The 22,735-nt window shown below is 43.8% G+C and overlaps 2 protein-coding genes across 5 annotated transcripts in view; one reads left to right on the forward strand and one right to left on the reverse strand.

Annotated features, from left to right (window-relative positions):
• CYFIP2 (cytoplasmic FMR1 interacting protein 2) overlaps window positions 1-22,735 on the forward strand; it is a 47,346-nt gene that overhangs the window by 19,212 nt on the left and 5,399 nt on the right. For all 4 annotated transcript variants that reach the window (XM_062587027.1, XM_062587030.1, XM_062587028.1 and 1 more), the window contains 15 exons: window positions 419-585; window positions 895-1,042; window positions 1,360-1,513; window positions 2,043-2,199; window positions 2,949-3,045; window positions 3,608-3,684; window positions 4,638-4,746; window positions 5,092-5,211; window positions 5,916-6,115; window positions 6,631-6,718; window positions 15,285-15,428; window positions 16,984-17,074; window positions 18,071-18,201; window positions 21,312-21,384; window positions 21,899-21,993. In XM_062587027.1, the coding sequence (XP_062443011.1) occupies window positions 419-585; window positions 895-1,042; window positions 1,360-1,513; window positions 2,043-2,199; window positions 2,949-3,045; window positions 3,608-3,684; window positions 4,638-4,746; window positions 5,092-5,211; window positions 5,916-6,115; window positions 6,631-6,718; window positions 15,285-15,428; window positions 16,984-17,074; window positions 18,071-18,201; window positions 21,312-21,384; window positions 21,899-21,993 (1,851 nt within the window). The remainder of the gene's footprint in view (window positions 1-418; window positions 586-894; window positions 1,043-1,359; window positions 1,514-2,042; window positions 2,200-2,948; window positions 3,046-3,607; window positions 3,685-4,637; window positions 4,747-5,091; window positions 5,212-5,915; window positions 6,116-6,630; window positions 6,719-15,284; window positions 15,429-16,983; window positions 17,075-18,070; window positions 18,202-21,311; window positions 21,385-21,898; window positions 21,994-22,735) is intronic.
• On the reverse strand, window positions 7,531-9,636 carry FNDC9 (fibronectin type III domain containing 9). Its single transcript, XM_062587657.1, has 2 exons — window positions 9,479-9,636; window positions 7,531-8,203 (listed from the first exon to the last, which is right to left on the reverse strand). Exon 2 carries the CDS (start codon window positions 8,194-8,196, stop codon window positions 7,531-7,533), a length of 666 nt encoding a protein of 221 aa, XP_062443641.1. The 5' UTR covers window positions 8,197-8,203; window positions 9,479-9,636.

The following is a 22,735-nucleotide window of genomic DNA, read 5'->3' on the forward strand; positions in this document are numbered from 1 at the left end:
GGAAAACTCTGTTGCCGGCACACAGATAAATGCCTGTGCAAGCCATGCAGCTTCACGTATGTGTTGAACACGTGCAGTTCGCTGACACTATCAGCCTTATGTGTTATTAAAGATATCAAGAGACCAGGAGTGGAGAAGCAACCTGCCAAGGAACAAGGGCATTTGCAGGAAGTTAGTAATTGTAGTGCTATCCTCAGCTTGTTGTGAGTTGTAAAGCAGCTGATGTTAAAAAAACAAAACACACACACACACACACACACACACACACACACACACACACACGGAGTCACCTAATTACTGGATCTAAGTTACTCCAGTAGAATTAATTTAATGCCAAATCTTCTAACGCTGTTAGATTTATGGATCTCTCCAAATATAGGAAAAATAAGAAGTACAAGCTTTTTAATTTTTTCTTTAGGTAATTGCCATGATCAAAGGTCTGCAAGTGTTGATGGGCCGGATGGAGAGTGTCTTTAACCAGGCCATCCGCAACACTATCTATGCAGCTCTGCAGGACTTTGCCCAGGTAACCCTGCGAGAACCGCTGAGGCAGGCAGTTAGGAAGAAGAAGAACGTTCTGATCAGGTCAGTCTGTCATTTTTAAATGTAAAGCAAAGTAGGTGTATTTATTTGTGTAACACATTTGTACTATATAAGAGCACAGCCCTGGGTACACCTGAGTCTGACTCTGCACAGCCGTAGCTACCTATGCTCATAGTATGCAATCAACCAAAATATCTTGGCCAGCAACTCTAAGATGACTCCCCCCCAAAAAGACAGTGTATATTCCTGTCTCAGATACTTTCCTTCGCATGTGGACACAGCTGTGAATGTTTTTCCCTTGAACTAAAAGCAAGTTTAAGCGCAACTTTCCCTCTCCCCCACCCATTCCAGTGTCCTTCAGGCAATTCGGAAGACGATCTGTGACTGGGAGGGAGGTCGAGAGCCTCCAAATGATCCTTGCCTGAGAGGTGAGAAGGATCCCAAAGGTGGCTTTGATATAAAAGTTCCACGGCGAGCAGTAGGACCATCAAGTACCCAGGTATATAAATCTCTGTCCTCTGCACAAGGAATTTAGGGTCTTACATCCATTTAAAAGCATCTTATCCTATGGGTTAGCAGCTGTTTCCATGGTTTCTTCCACTCACATGCTGTGTCTTAAGTGTTACTTTGGTGCCTAGTTTGTTATGTAGTTCCCAAGGCCTTCTTTTTTTAAGAGTGCAATTATTTCTAGTCTACAGGGACCAGAGACTGAAGCAGCAGCCAGGCAGAAGCAGTATTTTTTATGCGGAGCACCATGACAAGGTGTCCTGCTGTATCACTAGAGAGTGGTAACTTCATGTTAACTTCCTTCCAAAGCTCTACATGGTGCGGACCATGCTGGAGTCCCTCATAGCAGACAAGAGTGGCTCAAAGAAGACACTGAGGAGCAGCTTGGATGGGCCAATAGTCTTAGCCATTGAGGAGTTCCACAAGCAGTCCTTCTTCTTCACCCACCTTCTCAACATCAGTGGTGAGACTGTGGCAGAGGGAGGCTTGAATCAAATCTTGCATGCTTAGGAAGGCAAAAGTAGATTGTCTTTGTTCCTTATAGACCTATGCAGGAGATTTTCCCTTATTTTTCTGAATGTTCTGTTTCTGTCTGGTATGGGCATGTTTTTTAGGTAATAAGTATTATATGAATGTGAATCAGTCAGCAATGGCAAAAATGTCACAGGTGGTAGTTTAGATTCTAGGACTGGAGCTTTATTTCTGCCCCAGCCAAACTTCTGAGTCACTGGGCACAGAAGAAATCTGCAGGAATGAATTCAGGCAGGCTGTTGAAATTTTTTCCTGAAATTTTGAGAAAGGAACAAAGTGCTGAGACAGCATGGACATAGTCTGGGTTTAAAAATGGTGATATCTTGAAAACTGGTTCACACCCAAAACCAATTCAGTATGAGGCAGAAGCAGCTGCCTCTTGCTACACGTCCCACGCTGTAGATCCCATAGGTAGTAATGTCTGCACCCTCCCACCGGGGGGATTTCCTCTGCGTTTTCAGAAGCGTTACAGCAGTGCTGTGACCTGTCCCAGCTCTGGTTCCGGGAATTCTTCCTCGAGCTGACCATGGGCCGCCGCATCCAGTTTCCTATCGAGATGTCCATGCCCTGGATCCTTACAGACCATATTCTGGAAACCAAAGAACCCTCCATGATGGAGTAAGAGCTGGTGGATCTGTGGTGGGCATGTATTAGCTGGAGCTTAGGATTTTGTTTTGCAGAAGGGGAGTGAGAAGTGTTAGGCTGGGGGTGAACAGCCTCTTTGATGTGACTGATGGGCAAAAATACATGTTTTTTGACTCGATACCACATAAATGTGTACTGTAGGAGTGCTGGCTGGCATACCTTTTTAGCAGATACGTGCAGTCTGCATACTTATCATAAACCAACTGCTGACGGCTGTTGCTACATATGCACACAACTTAGTGAAACTTTCATCCTCATGCATCAGTTGCATAGCATGTACAAGCAAAAGGATGTGGGCTTGGGCTAAAGCACCTAAACACTTTTCTTCTATATGGAAAATAAATGACAGAAGAATTGCTGTTATGCAAATGTAACTATGTTCATAATATCTTCATTATGAAAGCTTTATTTTCCATGTTAAGGCTGTTGTCAGCACATGCTGTGTAGTGATGGCAGGGCAGAATCTTTTTTAAGGGCGGAGAAGGAAAAAGCATTGGTTAGGCAAATCACAGCACTAATCTAGATCAGTTTGAGCTGCTTCCAGCAATGCTGGTCTAGGAAGCAGAAAGGAGGATTCAAGGGACTTGAGTAAGTAGTGTTGAAAGGAGTGAAAGCAAAGAATATCCAGTTTTTGCAATCTTCTCTGCTTCAGAGCAAGCCACGTGCAGTGGCTGGCATGCTACTACGTTAAATTAAGAGATGATCTGTCTTCTTCCCCTCAGGTATGTACTGTACCCCCTGGACCTTTATAATGACAGTGCATATTATGCCTTGACTAAGTTCAAAAAGCAGTTCCTATATGATGAAATTGAAGCTGAGGTAAGTACTCTTTCTCTTTACTCTGTGCAGAGAGAGCTCACTGGGTTTACATTGTCCTGTTTGACAGCCCAGCACAGCACTTCAGTGAATTAATTACAGTTATCTCATGGGGCAAGGGGGTAACTGTATTCTGAAAAGTTTTCAGAAGATTACGAACTTCCTGAGAGCTTATACGCTCTGCAGATTAAGGGCTTCAGCTTAGACCTTCCTCAGAGGGACCCAGTAGAAGCTGTTAGACACTGGGAGCATGAAAGGATTGATCTGATGGGCAGAGAGTTATGAGACTTCAGAGGAAAATGAGCGAACAAATATCCTTGAGAGAGAAACATGATTAGAGATAGGGGGCTTGGACCTATAAGAGCACGCAAAACCTGTGAGAAGAAATGTTTCTATTTATTGGTAGCATGCGAGAACTGCAGTGGTGTTTTTAGGTGGTGTGACATACATGTACACATTGAGTTAGAGCTTTGTACTGCTTTGTACTGGTCTCACGGGCAAGCGCAGGAAGGACCTACTCTATGTTGGTGACACCCTCACGATGTCTGTTTTTTTTCTCCCTTAGGTGAATTTGTGTTTTGATCAATTTGTATACAAGCTGGCAGATCAGATCTTTGCCTATTATAAAGCCATGGCTGGCAGGTAGGAGAACCTGACTGCTGCTAATGGGTGAGGATATTGCTGCATTCAAATTGCAGTTAACCTAAAAGTTCCCCCTGGGGAGTAGCTACATCATGTAAACATAACAAAACAGATCATCCCTGTCCCATAGGACTTCCAATCCATGTTACACCAGTGTAGGTGGAAAAAATGAAAGAATGGTGGCAAGGAGATACAGTTAAAAGTGAAATAAAAATAACTGGCACCATAAATAGATACCTGAGTATAATTTCTGAGAGCAGCAATAAAGCAAGTCAAGCCTATTCAAGACAGGTCCCAGCTTAACCTTTGTGTGTGTGTGTGTGTGTGACAGGCAAAATGAGAAGTGGAAGGCTCTCATCTTTACAAAACAGGAATATGCAGGACTTGTAATGCCCAGAAAGATGCTTAGTATCTTACGTCACACAGCAGATTGGCCAGCTAACTGAATGACTTCTGCAAATGTGCTTGCTCCTTTTTGGGGGAGATACACACTTCATGATATTTCCTTCTAATGATTTAAAGAGAATGGATGAATTCTAATGAGAGTCCTTCTCTTAAGTCCCCAATATAAACCAAGTATTTGGTGTAATTCTGCAGTCTGCAAGGAACTTTTTCTGTAGATCACTTTTGACCTTAGAGAAACAAAATGCTCAAGCAGCAGATTTTCAAGGAGAGATCACACCTGTAGAAATGTCCCAGTAGCTGATATTTTTCAGCATAATGGTCTATCTTTTTTGATATTTTAGCCATAAAAGCCAAGAATGATAGGCAACAGCATGGCAGTCATGAGATAACAATTACAGCTTTGTTATTTAGTATTGAAGGTGTAGTTATTAGAGTGTGCGGAAAATTCTTGGCACTTGGAGCAAGATGAAAAGAAGGATGAAAGCAAGTTTGGAAGAGATCCAAAGAGAAGCTGATTGGCTTGTTTCCTTTTTGCTTCTCTTTTTCAGTGTTTTATTGGATAAACGTTTCCGGGCTGAATGTAAGAATTATGGGGTGATTATTCCATACCCACCATCTAACCGCTATGAGACACTACTCAAGCAGAGACATGTCCAGGTACAGTGCAAGTGGTAAACGTAAGTGATCAAAGCTCTTGGTCTCTCTTTTCTTTGGCTTCGAATGTCGGTGCCAGGTAGTGTCCTAGTGCTGGGTGCAGTCAAGATTGGTATTGGAATGAGGAGGATTTCACACACTACACTCAGGATGTGGTGACTGAGGGGAAAGTGAATTGCACTCCACGTTTCCTTCCCCTTTCTCTTAGGAAATGGTAAACCCTACAGGGGAGTGTACATCACCATTTTCATGTTTAAGCAGATTTGGATGTTTGGTTTTAATTTGTATCTGTTGAAAGCTTTTCCCCATCTGTACATAACGGGCAAATATCTTTTCTTCTTTTCACAGTTGCTAGGTAGATCAATTGACCTGAACAGGCTCATAACTCAGCGTATCTCAGCTGCAATGTACAAATCATTAGACCAAGCCATTAGTCGCTTTGAGAGTGAGGATCTAACATCTATAGTGGTAAGAACTGGGATTAACTGAAAGGAGGGTATGAATAAAGAGGATAATGCACTGCTATGTATACACAGTTGGCAGAATTCTGCTCAAAGAAAGTCCCATTTACAGTAGATTTCAGAGAGTCATATATTCTCCTTTACCCTGCTGAATCTCTAATATTTCCATTTATCCATCTGTAATTGTGTTATGATTAGACGATGAAGTATCTGTGTAAATCATAAAGTGGCAGTAAGCAGTTAGATTTTTGCAAAGCTCATAGAGTCCTTTGAGAAGGAAATCCTGACTTTAATTCCTCTTGCTGGATGCAGGTGACTGAGACATTGTTCATGGTCATCTCTGTGTACAGGATTTGCTGCCTTTGATACGTTACAGGAGCTTCAGAGTCAAGTAGTGTAAAATTACTGGTTTCCACCTTCCAAGGCTTCTGATGTGAAAGCCTGCTGGTGCTCAGTGGGGAACAAATTAATTTTGCTGCTTGTGGGCTTAGGAAATACTGGACCAGGACCCTGTTGACTAGAACTGCAGTTGGCCTTGGCTGCTGAATTAAACTGGTGTCTTTAGCATTTGCTACATCCTCACATGGTGTCTGAGTCTGGTCACACCTCTAAAGTTCTGTGTGGTGTAGATACAAAAATCATTCCCTTAGCAATTAAATCAGCCGTTTCTACTGTCATCTTGGTAACACTTTGCTGCTTTGTGTGCTGCAGGAGCTGGAGTGGCTCTTGGAAATAAACCGCCTGACTCACAGGTTGCTCTGCAAACACATGACTTTGGACAGCTTCGATGCCATGTTCCGAGAGGCCAACCACAATGTCTCTGCGCCCTATGGGCGCATCACTCTCCACGTCTTCTGGGAGCTCAACTTTGATTTTCTACCCAACTACTGCTACAATGGATCCACCAACAGGTGAGAGGGGAAAAGCAAGGCAAGGGGCAGCTGAAGACCTTGTTCATTCAGAAACGTTAGACCTGACACATGCATTGCAGTGACATTTTTTTTTCTATGAAATACAGCATTGACAGTGAAAATGAAGCTAAAGCCCCTGCTACCACCTCCCCTTGGCCTCGATAGTGCCAATAAATTCATGCAATGAAGCTAGACAGTGATGACAAGTGACCAGGTTCATGCAGTTTAAATAGCTGCGACTCAGCAGCAGAGCTGCGGCAGCTGCTTGCGTGTGTGTTCGTTGCCTGCTGCAGCTGCCAAGAAAAGCCACCTTGGTGGCAAGTTAAGCTAGTGTGTTCACATCACTGACAGACTGGGGCAGGAGCTTGCCTATGAGTTCATGTAACTGAGATGATGAAAGAAAACTCATTAGGTCACACTAATTAACCTGCAAATGCAGTTCATCCCAGACCTGTACTGAACACAGTTAACAACGTCTGGTCTGTTTTCCCTCTCTTCTCCCATGCCTGCCACAGGTTTGTGAGGACTGCAATCCCATTCACACAGGAGCCCCAACGGGACAAACCAGCCAACGTTCAGCCCTATTACCTCTACGGATCCAAGGTCAGTAAGTGAGGCACAGCAGCCGGTAGGGATGGGTGTTGGAACCATTTATTTAGGAAGAAGAAAATGCAAGTACCGGTTCATTAACAGAACAGCAGATGCAAATGCACAGTGGCATTGCTGTGTGAAACCAAAAAGCCATGCAACAAGCAGCTTCAGTGTGGTTTTTGTTTTCCATATTCTTCTCCTCATGGTACCAGTCTCAGAATGAGCTAACACCACTGTGCTTGCTGTTGGCACTGAGACCAAGTCTTATCTTTCTAAATGTGCAGAGGGTAGAGAGTTGAACTCCAGAGTAGTGCTTCTCCCAGAGGAAGATGCCACTTCCAGAATCTCATTTGTAGGTCAAAATGAGAATTACTAAACTATTTGTGTGCAAGTACGGTCTACTTAATACAAAAAGCTCTTCTGTAAGACTGTGATGATGGTTTATACAAGGGTAATGAGGTCTTGGGCATCCTAGCTAAGTGTCACTTAAGTGTGAAACTATGTTAGTGGAGTTTGTTTCTTGTAGACGTAGCTTGATGACTCTGAAGTGAATCTACAGCAGCAATACAGACTAGATAATGAGAATAGTCAGCCTAGCCTGACTATTCTCAAAGATTTGACTTGGATTTTTTTTAAATCCCCTCAATAAATGAGAATATTTTTGTCATTTGACAAAAATCTTTCTTCCTATGGCTAACGTCTCCACCTCATGTTCTACCCTGGAACAAATAGCCCCCATGGATACACAGACAGTCATGTTGGCAAGAGCTGGGAAAGAGCAGAATGAACCAAATGGCTAAGCAAAGGATCCCTTTATCTGGCTGTCACTGAAGGCCATGCTGCGGCAAGATGGCCCTTTTATCATCACTGTTTTTATAGGGAAAAAAGCAGTGAGGGGAACTATATGGACTCTCCTTCATGAAGCTGGAACTCCTCACTAGAACAGTTGTCATGGGGACTTCCAGAAGCTCCTCTTTCAGTCCACCCTTCGGAGGCCCCTCCAGTGAGCTTCTCTGTTCACCCACGTCTCCTTCTGAATTGGCATCGTACTGCTTCAGCCTCGAAGCCCTGTGGCACTGTGCAGACCAGAACTGCAGGCAACCATAGACCAAGATAGCTAGAAAGCAAAGAAGCAACAGGCTGCTCACCATCCACATGGAGGTGGTAGGTTCATGCTTAGAGCCACCAAAACCCAGGGGGGTTTTGTCTGGAGTATGGAAGGTGATGCAGTGATTGCTGGAGGGGTAAGAGTTCTTGCACGTGATGCAGAGGATGTAGACAGTGGATGGTGTGAGTCTGTGGAGGACAAGGGAGCTGAGGGAGTGGGGAACTCGCTCCTCACGGTGGAAGTTCTGGCGTAAATACCCAGTGAAGATGCTGTTCCAATTGGGTCGGTACATGATGTGGTAGAAGTTCTCCGGACAGGGGTTGTTTGTGGCCCAGGAGACTGTGGCAGTGGTGTAAGTGATGTTGTGGACTTCAATGTTCATCGTGGCCCTGAAACCAGAAGCAGGGAACAGCTGAGTTTCTTGATTCATGTACAGATTCAGTTAAAGGCCACTGAAATCAATGAAATCTTTCCACTGGCTTTACTGGCGCTTAGATTGGACCTGTATAGGCTTCAGAAACAAAGATAGCTACTGAAATGAACAGCATGTTGAAAAAATCATGAATGTCTTTGCACTTTTTTTGTGAATGTTTGTCACAAAAAAAAATTGCATTTTGAGAACAGTTAAGTATTTCAGATGCTTACAGATGAAAAGCTTCCTGACACTTTTCTTCAGACTTTTCAGCGAACTTTCAGAAACTGAGTACCTTGCTACCCTCTGTAACGTTACCAGAAGGGTACCATGGCCCCAAGGAGCGGCCACGTGGAAACCACCCTATTTCACTATAGACTTCTAAGTCTCAGAGAGGTGTGGGAAGTAAACTCAGCCTGCTGAGATGCCTGCCATGCTGAGCATTTTTCATTACTGGTGCTTCCGTAATTTCCATATGTAGAAGCTCACACTTTTTACTGTTTTTTTCTTTCCTTTTTTTCCTCAGTCACCAAGCACAGCCTCCCTTTTGTGAATGTAGGAAATGCTGTATCTCCTGTTGCAGAGGCAAAGAGAAAATAATAGTAGGAGATCAGCTGCCTGAAAGTTAGGAGGAAGCTGGGAGCTGTCTCCTCGCCTGCAAACACCTCTCCCCCATTGCTGTAGATGTTGAGTCTCCTGACTCCATGAATGATTATTTCCCTGGTTTAAACAGTCGCTGCATTTTTGAATACCTAATTTGTTGCTTAATAAAGCATCAATTCTTTCTGTTCCTATAACACCTCATACTGTCATATCATGATCTTAACTGTAAAGTTTGGAGGCTGATGAAATATAAAATCAATACCTTTAGGCAAGAACAAAAGTATAAATAATACTTCTAAAGCTCTCCTGCAGGAAAACAAAAGGCATGTTCCGCTAATGAATTACTGTTTAACAACTGCCACAAATTATTTCGGAACATCACTCCTTTAGACCCCTGAAATGCTCTCTGCAGGGCTGATCTCCTGTATCAGCTGAGTGCTTTGAGCGGAAGCTGCATGCAGTAGTTACTCTCCTGTTAATTCTGTCAAAACTGAAGGAGTTTTTTTTCCTCCTCTCTCCTTTAATGTAAATAACTGTCCTTCATTCCAGAAGCATCCCATATTAAAGATTGTTTTAATTGTTCTTCTCATATGAAGACCCAAACCGCAGGCCCCCGTCACTGCGCGTCTGCAGAGCCACGGCAAGCCGCTTACCTTCCCTCCCAGGTCCGCCGTGGCCGGCGGTGCGCTGCGAGCGGCGTGACTCCGGGCGGGCAGCGCCCTCCCCTCCGGCCACCGCTCGGGTCTCTCCCGTCTCTGCTCAGTCCCTTCCCAGCGCGCTGCCTCGTGTTATACCCGTCCTGGGCTCCGTCACCGCTCACCATGGCAACCAGGAGCAAACGGCAGGCAAGCGTCTTCAAGGGATTTGGGAATGTTATCCCTGAAAGCTTGTGCCTGGGAGAAGTGTGTGTCTCTGAGGCTGAAAAAGCAAGCAAGATAGTTTTGATTTTTGGCTTTTTTTTCTCCTTTTTTTTCCTTGCAGCTGGAGAGGAGCACTCATAACGATATGTAGCCAGCAGTTGCTGCCCTTCCTGTAAGCAGCTTTGCTGCACTTTGGGCATTGCTGTCATTTCTTTAGTGGCACTCAAAGAGAAAAGAGTTTGTCCATGTAAAAGGGATGTGCTTGCTTTCCCTGCTGCCAGAGTGCCCTGAGCGGCACCGACAGGCTTTGGCCCGCCAGTTACAAAAGCAGAGACCGAAGCGTGTCCCCTGCGTGCCGTGGCAAGCCTGGAGGGTGACCGTGGCACGCCACGCAGACGGCGCTCGGAGGCGAGACCGAGGTTCTCGGCCGTCCTTTGGAAAAGTGCTGCTCCCCCATCGCTGTCCGCGGCCCCGCAGCAAAACCGCTGCCTTCCCCGCTGCGGAGCTGCTGCCTGCGTTGTGTGCTGATGTTCTGTCCATCAGGGACATGTCTTTAATGTTATGATTCCCTGCATATTTAAACTACTGATTTAAACTAAAGCCTCTGGGCAGTAGATTTTCATCTCTGGTGCTGCAGCAATGTCTGTTAGGTTTTTAGTTTCTTTTTTTTTCTAAGATGTGTGATAGGCATAGGAATTGATTTTTCAAACTACCTCTTGTTGAATTCCAGTGGGATTAAGAAAGGCTTTTCTTTGAACCCCTCTGGATTATATCAGACTCGGAGATCCCTCGTGCAGGTCTGGTGAGAGGGCTAAAAGCCGATGCAGAGCCGGGGACAGGTGCAGTGTGGATCTGGCAGAGAGAGCCACTGCTCTCTGAAGCCAAAGTGTATTCTAGAGAGGAACTTTCACAGAAGATAAATGCCTGAATTTCTGACTCTGGAGTTTCTATTTCCATTTCATTATTGGAAATAAATTTGCGGTGTTGCAAAGACCCTCTGAATGTCAACAGTGAGGCAACAGTGCAAACTGGTTTAGGGTGAACTGCTACATGCCCGAGGAGTATGTGTGACCCTTGCTTTTGATTTATGCTCCACAGTTCTGGACGTTACAGTTCTGTCTTCTGAGATCTTAGGTATTTCTTTCTGTTTCTGTGAACTGCAGCTGCCAGAGATCTGAAAATTGGGAGCAGCAATGAAAATAATTATGGATAGGGATGAAAATAAAAGTACTCCTAGATGGCTTCCTGCCTCTTCAATAGCATGGTCCTCCTTACAGGAGCACAGGGAAAGAGAGCTTGTAGCTTGTCCCATGTTGTAAGTAAAGTACGTTCTTGCCGGTAGGGAAGGAGGTGCACATACAAATCCCTGCTGCAGAAAGGTGCATTCTGCAACATGATCACGTTCCCTTGAGAGAGCTCCTGCCTTACTGCATTTGTGGTGTTCATATCAGTGTTCACAGTTGCTTCAGAATTAAATTTCAGGTATTGACAAATAATTTTTCATTTCCATCTGTTCCTGTAACAAATGTTAAGTTCTTTCAAAATAGATAGAAAAACAGAGAGAGCGAGAGTAGATCAGCCAAGGGTCCTTCTGACCTGTCTTCACAAAGTGGTCAATACTGCTAGCTCAAAGGCAACCACAGCACAGCTTTCAGTGGTGTTAGTATCACCTGCTCGCAAAATAAAGTTTGCTGTTAAAGAGTTTGCTTATAGGAGAGTTTTGGGCTGAGAGAGCTTGTGACCCTGACCATATTTTTTTATATTTGTCATAATAACTCACTATTCTGGTGTCTGCTTGTGGTGGAGTAACCCATTCCACTGCAAGTGTTTTCACAGAGTTTGTGTCCGTATGAAATTGTACAAAGACATATGTTAAAGTTTTGGAAAATGTCACACTGGTGATGACCTCCATTTGACAGTTAAAATACTGTTGCTTTAGCTTGCCAAGAAACCAGGCCATACTGGGGCTGGTATTGGGATTCTCATTTCCCGGGCCTGGAAGACCTGCTCCTAGCCTTAGTTCTGAAACCAGGGCAGCTCAGGACTGCTCCGGCACTACTGTTCCTCTGCTCTCAATCCCATCTGCAAGCAGAGCCAGCTGTGACTGCAGTGGCCCTGCCTGGCCTACTCACCCTTCCAGCAGCTGCAGCAGGGGTGGAAACCACAGGTTTCCTTGAGCTCCTCTCAAGCACCCAGCAGAAACAGCCATTTTCTGCTATTCAGCCACTTAAAAAACACAGCAGGTTGCCAAGTCTCCTACAGAGCAGCTGTAAAATTACCAGCAACCCACTTCTTTCTGCTTGTTAACAACCACTTCTTAGCTCTGTAAACACCTTAGTTTGAGCTTCGTTTATGTATTTTCATGGCTTTCTGTTTCTCTTGGTACTGCCTGACTCAAGGTCATGCCGGACTTGCCAGAAATCACTTGTTCCCTCGCACAGACAAATCGCCCATGTGTTTTTAATGACCACGCATATGGATGTAACCTGAAGGATGGTGCACACTGATGGCACCATATAAATGGCTGCAGTGCACAAGCAGGACGGAGGTGCTCAGCTTTCTGCGCGCAGGCTTGCGGGAGCTGGGGTTGCAGCGGGCGCTGCCAGCAGCAGGGGCCGCGCGCCCCGCTCTCTCGTGCCAGCAGGCGCAGGGGCGGGCGGGACACCGTCTCGTACCACTTTCCCACGGCAGCAGCTGTCACGGGGCACACACCGTTCCTGTCCTCCGGCACTACCGAGGCCGCCCGTCGGCTCTCCCCCTGAGCTAGCAGCGGAGTCAGGTTAAATTAGTGCCTCTGAGCTACCTAGAGAGCTTTGCTCCTGCTGTTAGAAAAAGAGCTGTGAAAAAAGGCAGTTCTACTGGGCTGTGACCCCCGGAAAGTCAGTAGTCAGCATAGCAGGGTAGTATGAAAACGAGCCTTCTGTATTGCCCGTGTCCTGTGCATCCCAGGTGGCAGGAACCAGTTTTCCTTACATGATAGTTTCAGCAGCAGGGTGATGCAGCTGAGCATGGTAAAAGCCTTATAGGGGGAGGAATGTTGTTCAATGCAGAGGAAGGGAGCAGGCTGTATTTGGGCTGTTTGCTGTAAGTCTAGCTTAGAGAGCCCTGTCTATATGGGTCAGAATTGGTTTTCACTTTCTTACACACCATGACAGAAGTTAGCTTGCCCTGAGAGTCTGGAATGGTTTTTGGGTATGTACAAGTCCTTTTTTTGTATCTAAGTGTATTCCTCTTTAATACTTCACCTTTTTGAGGAAGTTTGGGCACTGGCAGTGTTATCTGTCCATGGCTTAGTGGCTGATAAAACTCTTCTCCCATCCCTTGGGTAGCACGGACAGCTCTGGGTGATGGCCAGCAAAGGCGTGGAAGTGTCAACTGCTTTTCTCTTTTACTGCATTGGCTGCTAAATTTGGGTTTCGGGGCTCCTGACTGTCCTGGATAGTCTCATTATTTCCTAAAGCATGTGTAAAGGAGACTGGAGAGGCGTGGAAGGAAAGGGCAACATGCCTTCTTGGTGTTTGCCTTGATAGTCCACGCTTCCTAAAGCAAAGCAGGGCATGGGGTGTGTGGGGGGGATCTTTCCTCGTGTTATTCCAAGTGTAAAAGTATGCAGATTTCCCAGAGACCTGGGCACAGGGCATGTGCTTGCTATGTTGCGTTTTGCTCTACAGAATGCCAAGAACTTTGCCCAGTGCTGCAAATCCCAACCTGTCTGTACTCCCAGCCTACTGGTTTGGCCCCAAACCAAAGGTGGGGCAAACCTCGGTGAGGTCTTTGGCAACCATTGCTCCTCAGAATAGCAAAACATCAGGGGAGCTGGCCAGGGTGGAGACTTTGCTGCCCGGCGAGGGGTGCGGGCTGGCACTGCCATGTGTGGTGCTCGGCGCTGCCGCCCTGCAAGGGCGCTATCCAGGCTGGGGGAGTACGCAGTGCAGTACAACCAGCTTGCACGTTCAGCTGTTTTGTCTTAAAATACTCACTGGTGTCATTTTTACATCCTACAGTCTTTAACCTGAGCTGTGTATCTCACCCTTAAATGGAGTTATATTTTAATTGCTCGCAGACAGAGTATTATTATTAGCCACACGTCTGTTGTTAACACACTCCGGGGCTCTGCAGAGAGCTTGGTGGAGCCTACCTCATCTTGCAGGCAGGCGAGGATGAATCATCCTGCTTGTCTGCAGCCAATGTACATCTTAAAACATGTTCCTCCTTATCAGCCTTATTGCTAGGACCTCCGCATTAAGGAAAAGTAAACTTCAGCCCTGCTCTCCAGCTCTGTTAGCCCACAGCAGGGCAGCACGCGGCAGAGGGATGAGCACTGGCAAGGTGGGAGGTTACCTGGCAGCACTTGACACTCACAGTGGTGAAATGTCAGCCCCATCATGGAGAAAGCCTAACCGGCTGCTTCTTGACTGGGTGGTGATGTCCCGTCTCTGGGGACCATTGCACCTGCAAAGACTGCAGAACTATCTCCTAGCTATGGAGTACAGAGGGAAAAGGGGCTTCCCTAAGAGAGCATGAGTTTGTGGGCCCACCAAAATGGGAACGTGAGTCAATGTCACATTACCTCTAGTGAAACTGGAGTATCTAAGTAGGAACTGGAATATTAGGGGGCATTTGGCATGTGCTGTTGGTGCTGTTTATTGAAGCTGCAAATGTTATAATTAAAAGATATGGGGTGAGAATACAGCCTTTCTCTGCTGGGGCTGAGTCATGATGTGAATGTTTCTATTTCAGAGCCAGGGCTGAGCATGCGGTGTCACGATCTAAACTGACGCGCGGTCTTTTGCAGATCGCACAAGTGAAATAGCTCTCCCTACTTCTGCTTCCTCCTACCAAATGGATTCAATAACTGTTCTAGTGACAAAGTATTGCAGCAATTTCCACATTTCCAAGAGGGCACTGGTAGAGTACATCTTTAGAAATTATATTCTGTTTTATCCTCTTAAATAGAAAGTTGTCTGGGGGACAGAGCCCCAGGTACTATTCTGTGTGGGCCAGGGCTGTATTCTACCAATTTTTGCAGTCACGTGTGGATGTCCACTGAGTTAAATACACAGGCAGACAGAGGGTTTTGTAGGACACACAAAGGATTTTTTTTCTGTCTCTTCTAACTGCTCTTAGGCTCAGATGCTGCAGTTCCTACTTGTCTTAATATTCCTTATTTGAAGCAAATGCCAATAGAAAACCTCTGTGCTCTTACATATGCATAAAGCTTTTAATTTTAGTAGAGAAAAATTTGGATTTGAAAAGATAAAGGCCTATTGAACTGAAGTCTTTGATGGGGATTGTATGAGAGAATAAATTACCTTTGAAATGGAAAGTGGTGTTGGTAAGAAAGTGGTATAATAAACCTTGTGACATGACAATCTGATGAGATTAGAATGTCTTTGACCAAGTAGGAAGAAAACCAATCTCCTGTTTGCTACAAGAATCACAGAAGTAGAAGAAATTTATCATAGGAATTATTATTTTTCCTTGTCTTCCTTAAAAGCTATTTGAAATGATGGAACATAATACTATGATAAGAAAATTAGTTGCAGGTCCTGCAAATGCTGCTATCTAATTGTCGCTGTGCTTCTGATTTCTCAGCCTCTAAATATCGCCTACAGTCACATCTATAGTTCCTACCGCAATTTTGTGGGACCACCTCATTTCAAGACAATCTGTAGGCTCCTTGGCTATCAAGGGATCGCAGTGGTCATGGAAGAGCTGTTGAAGATCGTCAAGAGCCTGGTAATTCTAGTGATGGGAAAACCTTCAATGCTTTGAAAGATGTTGGTTGTACAGTCATCCTGGGTTTTGGATCTTTGTTTGGAGTGTTCAAATTTGGGATATTTTGTGTACTGAAATACTTGTGTTAATGGTCTGATATGTCTTGGTGCTAAGGAATCCCACTGATTTCAGTGGTGTCGTAGGGCGTTTGACCCTGAGTGTTAACTCTGGTCAGCCACCCAGATTTGGGGATGAAGCACTTTACATTTGACTTTATTAAATGTCACTGAGATGTGAATGGGTGGGATATGGACTTTGTGGACCATCAGCACTGCCTGTGCTGTAGTCTGGGAGACCTTTCAGGCAAGAGTTCATGCCCAGCAGTAGCACAAGAGAATGAGTCTCATAGTATTTTCATACCAGTGGGAAAACCACAGGAAGATAGAAAGCAGGAAACAAAACTAATAGAACTAACTTTTTTTGATCTTTAAAAGAATATTCCACTGTAGGTGAGTCCATATTAATCCAAGCCATTTTGTCCACTTTCATCAGATATTCTGAAGCCAGCCATATCTGCTTTCTAGCTTTCTCTTCTCTTTCAGAAGAGAAATATGATCCACAGGGAAGTCATCCCATATGTCCCTTAAGGGCATTATTACTACAGAGCATTAACAAGAGGGAGAGGATGTGCAAAAGTGTATAATTTTTCAGGTCATGTTTTTCTACCAAAAACCTTGCTTTACTGGAGAGATGATTTTCATTCATTATAAATAGTTAAATTCTAGTTTGACTGCAAAGATATCATTTTGAACTTGCCTAACAAAACAATGTAAAACTGAAAACTTCAAGTGTATGGCTAGTTTTTCTACGGTAAAGCACTGTAGCTATTGAAGATGTAACTTGTTTCACATAGTTAAAAATGTTCTAGGTAGTGTGTGAGAGCAGAGAGCATTCAGAGCAAAGGTGAAGATCTTTGGCTACACTGTGTTTAGGGCATAATCCAGTATAATATGTATATAGGATTCAGTTATGTAACTCCAATTGACAGCCAGTGTTTGTAACTAAGAAATATAGTTCACTATTTCACTCTTTTCCGTATTAGCTGAAAACATCAGAACTGAAGGAGGTTGTTTTATGTACTTTTTTTTTTAATCTCTCAGTATCTAGTGATCATTCCTCAGGTGGAAGAAGGAATAATTTCTGTGCTGTGAAATTACTTCTTTAGCAAATCTGATCAGAGGCTTTTTGTGTTAGAAGCTCTAATCCTGCTGGATCCAACACTGAGCCTTATTTCATCTGCAAACAACACAAACACACCCAGCTGTATTTTGAAGCAGAGCATTCAAGCAGCCATAATTTATCATTCAAGGGGAAGCTGTAAAATCACTCTAGTTCCATGCACTTGGGCTGAAGTTTAGGTTTGGGTGAGACCCAAACTGAGCAAATTCGTCTTGAACTCCCAGTTAAAGTTTCATCCTGTACTGTCAAATGTTGACCTGTCCACAAACTATGCACTTTTAAAACCAATGTCAGGAGAAGCCCTCATTCCCGTTTAATCTCCCTTTGTCTCTGACAGTTACAAGGCACGATCCTGCAATACGTGAAAACACTGATAGAAGTAATGCCCAAGATATGCCGCTTGCCAAGACATGAATATGGCTCTCCAGGTGGGTGCTGCAGATAGATACATAATGGTTTGAGCAATAGCTCTCCCACGTGTTTGTGCAGCATTTACTCAGGCACGTACTATTAATTAAACAAAGACTGGCACCTGAAATGCTGTTGCAGCATGCAACCCAGGCAGGGTAAAATTAGGAATACTGGCACAATGCAGTAGCATAGAGAACTGAGAGATTTTAATCTGTGAAACAGAACAAAATGCAAAACATTGTAAGGTTTCTAATGAATTGCATATGGGAGGAACTTATATTGCTTTTAAGGAAACTTGTATTGTTGAAGCTCATGTTGCTATAGGCTTTCCTGGTAACTTTTGAAGGGAAGCCTTCTTGTAGAAAAATGGAAACAGGAGCAAAATCTGCCCTGTGCTGTAAAATGTCTTACAGTTTCAATTACTGAGTCTGGGCTCCTTCACAATCTAACCGTGTACTGAGTGCTACTTCCAGTTGTTTTGCTACTGACAATGAAACACGTAGGAAATTTTCTCATGAAATTTCTTTTGGGAATTTTCTTTTTGAAGACACAGGTGCCTGATAAGAGAATGTGTTTTGGTAGCCTGTGTTTTATTTTCAAGATTTTGTGAACTTTTGTTCTGAGGAGTTTGTTGTCATTTTTCAACAGCTCCACTTAGCTGATGCAAAGATTTTTTTCAAGATGATTACAGGTTGCACTTGAGTTGGGTGGGGAGATTGTGATGGATATAAATGGGCCAGCACAAAGGCATCCACTGCAGCCTTGAATCTTTTTCCTCCAATTAGGAAATCCAACAACTTCATATGAATTACTCCTTATTTCCCAGGGGCTAGTGAAAGCAGGATGAGGCAGCGCGCTAGTTCTCGCCAGTGGTAATCTCCGTCTAGCTACTTAGCAGGCACAGGTTAAAATTCATGATTAGGGAAGCATGAGGCACTGCTTGTCTTTTTATCCAAGTCATTGGAGAACAATATTGCTCTCCCTTCTCTGACTGTGCTTTCCTGTCTTTTAAGGAATCCTGGAATTTTTCCATCATCAGCTGAAGGACATCATTGAGTACGCAGAGCTGAAGACTGATGTGTTCCAGAGCCTTAGAGAAGTGGGCAATGCCATTCTCTTCTGCCTTCTTATCGAGCAGGCTTTGGTAAGGTGAAATCCCCTGAATCAACAGATCATACTTGAAATTCCAAGCTCAAGAGTATAAATAGAAGTGGGTTCTCAAGCAGAAGGGCTTGAAAATGTTACTTTCTGGCTTCTCATGTGCTCTGGGTCTCTGTGGGGCTGTGTTACTGGGGACCACGTTCATGGGGAAGGTGTGCATTGGCACTGAGTCACTGACATCTGGGATTGCTGAAGGAGAATCTGAATACTGGAAGATCTAGATTTAATTATTGGACCCAAAGGTATCCCATATTTGTCCTTCTCAGAAATAAAATCAGCTGAGGCTTATTTCTGGACTGTAAGCTCTTTGGGGCAGGGATCATCTGGGATTCTTTTTTTTTTTTTTTTTTTTTTTTTTGGATTTGAACCTTAACCTATGGTTGTTTTTCTGGAATGCCAGTGCAGTGAGAATAACTGATTGGTAATAATGGTGATAATCAGAAAGTAAACCAAAAGCAAGGAAATCTTGGAAGAACAGCTGATTCTGTGACATTCTTGTCTTCACCAAAGACCTAGCTAGAGTTACAACTCAGTATTGCCCCCTACAAAAGTGTCTCAGCCTCTTAGCTTGTGTGATGCCCTCTCTGACTTAAGTGAGCTGGCCTGTTAGGGAAAAGGCCATTGCTCATTGCCACACATCATCTTAGCTTCTAGTTTTTCATGCAAAAAAAAATTATTTCATAGTGAATTTATTCCACAGTTTGGCCTAGAGCCAACTAAGGGGTTTCCAAACAAAAACAGTTTTGTGTTAAAAATTAGGAATTTATGTTATAATAGTTTTGACAGGGCTATATCATTTTTTCCAGAGTTTTTTTCAGAAAATCTTCTCCAGTGTAGGGTGAGATTTCTAAGTAAAACCAGAAAGTTTTGCTCAGAGTAAAACCAAAAGAAAGTTCAAAAGCTCTCAGTTTAACCAAGCAGAGAGCACAGAGAAAACTGAAAATCTCTGTATTTCCTCAAAATGGATATTTCTGCCCATGCCCTTGCATTTTACCTCCAGATAGACAGAGACTTTCAGTAGCTAGTATGGTGCATCAAACACCTCCAGTGAGCAGTAATTGGTATAAGATTAAAAAAACTGGAGATTTGTATATCACTTAGCGGCTTGGCTGTATTTTACAAATCCACTGGAGTTGCAAACTCTATCTTGGCAGTTTCTGCTCCTTTTGTGTCCGTTACTGCTGTCAGCTGCTCTCAATGTTAGATTTAATGCTGGATGTACCATGTCTGCCTTTTCCATCCCATCTTTTAAAAGGGTACTTAAGGAACACAATGTAGTTTCTTCTAGTAGTGCTTCATTTGAATGCTCCTGTCCTAGGAGCTGTAAATCAGCAGTATTTTAGAATAGCATTTTAGAATAGCAGAAAGAAAAGGAGATGGTGAAAATTTGGGTATCCTTTTAGCCAGGTTACCCATCCAAGTCCCCGTGTATCTCCTTTCCATACCAGCTGAAGCTCTCTCCCTCTCTGAGCTCTAGCTCTTCCACACAGTGCTTGGTTTAGAATATAAAGTAGTTTTGTACTCAGCAGGCACTGGTTCTCACTCACTGGAAGATTGTCAGATGCATAGAGCCATCATGTAACAAGATTTTCACTTTAATGGAGCTCTTATGCAATGGAAGCAATTGCTTTTATGGTGCAGTTATCTTCATGGCTGTCAGTCTAATCTAAGGCTGGTGGTATTTGCTGGCAGAAAATGCGATAGCAAAGGTTAGTGGTATGTTCCCTTCTACCTATTTTTTATTGTTTAAATTTGAAGGATGAGGGATTGCTTGTGACTAAATTTCTGAGATAATTTTTACTCTCAAATAACGGACCTTGAGGAGGAAATCTGTTAATGATGTGACTAATTTGCAGGCAAATATTGGGAGAATGCAGGCTACAAATGGAGAAAATGTTCATTTTGTCAGAGGGAAATAGCAGTGAAAAACCCTTTGTCTAGGAAGGAAGAGCATTTTGCAAACAAAATAACAAGGAGAATGGGCTTGGCCCTGTAGCAAGCACCAGCATCTGTATGCCCATGGAGGGACCCAGGGCTGTTCCTTTCCCTCTAGCACTGTGTCACAAACTGCACTCCCACAAACTCGCTCACATACCAGCATCCATGGCTCCAATACAACCTCCTGCATCTCCATGCTATGCACTCTTCACCACCTCTTGGCTGGAAGATGAGGTGTCCACCAGTGCACCCCGAACAGACCCAAACGAGCCATTCCATCTGGCCCCCAAATATCTTTTGCTGCTCTATCATAACCTCCTCTCAAGTATGTCTAAGTCTTTATGGTAAGCTCAGAAGTGAAAGCATGTCCTAGAACTAGAGTTTTGTAGGAGCAAACTAATGCCTTATTGTGATGCAATGCCTCTGTGTTAAAAAGCTTTGGTTTTCCTTGCTGCTGTTTCCCATTGCAGACTCGTATACAATGTATTGTCAGCCATCACTCCTCAGTCTCCACCTACCTATTTCTAGGTTTCTCCTCCTTGTGCATCTGTGTTTGGGATTATTTTTTCTCTAGTGCATTGGCTTGCATACTTACAGGTGGCATCTCATGATGTTATTCCTCTTTGGACTTTTGTATTATTCTCCCTGGTGCCTACAACCCTGGGAGTCCGCTCCGATAGCACGGGCTGTGACTACTATATGAAGAACCAAATAAGCTCACACCAATGTATTATCTATCTATTTGTAATAGAACCGTACATTGGTATATTTGACACACATACATCCCAGAATAATGAAACTACAGACTAATTTCTACCTGGGCACTCTCTGAAAAAATAGAGTGGGATAAAACTGAAATTGCAATATTCTTTATGCACTCTTCCTTGCAATGTTAGTGAATGGGCCAGAAAAAACATGTATAAAGCTCTGGCCTTGTACAGGCAGGAAGTGAATTGCTAGATTTACAGCAAACTTCCTGGCTTAAGGTCAGAGGTATCTCAGTTTTAGTTCATTTAGATTCAAGCCATTTGAGTTACTACTGAACTGGGTTGGATTTGAATGGGTCATTGTATTGTTGCCCAGGCCCCTAAGCCATACAAGTCAATCCCTGTAGGCATTTTTAACTTATTTTATCTTTCTTTCTTCCTGCCTCAGTCCCAGGAAGAAGTTTGTGATTTGCTGCATGCTGCTCCCTTCCAAAATATTTTGCCCAGGGTCTACATCAAAGGTAAGAAGCTGAGAAGGAAGCAGCGGACAGACTCAGAGGTCTCTGCCAAGAAGCCATTTCTCTCCCATTTCTGCTGAGGATTAGATCTGGCCCTGCTTTCCTTCTCAAAACAGATATGTGGATACAGTGAATAGTCAGGTGGAGACATACGCCAACCATGCATTTTCTGTACCCTAGTTACAGACTGAAACCTTAGCCAATTTTGGGGTTCCCTTCAGCTTTTAAAGCCATTTCACAGCCTTTTTGGAGAATGACAGCATGAAATGTCCATCTCTACAGGAGTGATGAGTAATAGCAACATGCTTTTGGACATGTGTGATTAAGCTACTGCTGAGACTGCGATCGCACATCCCTCTTTTCTCTGCATCACTGGTTCCCTCATTTGCTGTTGGTTTGGCTCACTGATCCAAAGTCTCGTTGGATGGTTGCTGGGGGGCAGCTCTGAGCAAACTTGGCGGAAATTGCGGGTTTCCACTTCCTCCTCTCATTTCACTGTTTGCTGCTCGCTTGACAGAAGGAGAACGCTTGGAGGTGCGCATGAAGCGTCTCGAAGCCAAGTATGCCCCACTTCACCTGGTTCCCTTAATAGAGAGGCTGGGCACTCCGCAGGTAAGGATTTCATTGAAAGAGATGGCTGTTGAAGATTTATAGCAGTCCCCAGATGGCCTCTTTGGCCTTGGGAAAGTGATCCTATTTCCATTCGAAATGCGAATCAGACAAGAAAATCCAAATCCTTGCCATAGCGGACACTGACATTTTGAAGGAAAAATGTACGAGCGGGTCTAGGGATGATGTATTCCTGCCCCTGGTCAGGAGAGCTGGCAGGGGAGCTATGAGGCAAGCATGCTAGAAGCCAGCTCTGAACACGAGCAGCTTTGAAAACCTCTTTCCTCTCCATTTTAAAGACATGGAGAATCCTGGGGTAGTTTGAAACAATGCAGGACTGTCACAGACTTAAGCAATTGCCATTACTTTTGGGGATCCCAAGTACTTTAGGACTGCAGTGTGGTATGTTTTTAAGCTCATCCCTGTTAAGGAATACATGAGAGAATGATTTCTCTCCTAGCATATGCTTAGAGCATGTGCTTAAAATTACAGCTCCATTTAAGTGCTTTCTTGAGGTGGGATCTCAGCTTGAAAAAGATCTATTTTGTGCAGAAACTGAGTATTGTTAAAAATATCTCAGTAGAATCAGTCAATGTAATAGGCAAAATTTTAGCTGCATTGATAGCAATAACTAACTTCCACTGCCTACTTAGTGCAGTAATAGGATAAAAAAAAACATTCAAAATACTAAACTAAACTAAAATATTAAAATATACTTTTTCTATAATTTATAGTAGACAGAATG

The sequence above is a fragment of the Rhea pennata genome, chromosome 14 (genome assembly GCF_028389875.1).
Source record: "Rhea pennata isolate bPtePen1 chromosome 14, bPtePen1.pri, whole genome shotgun sequence".
Classification (NCBI taxonomy): Eukaryota; Metazoa; Chordata; class Aves; order Rheiformes; family Rheidae; genus Rhea; species Rhea pennata.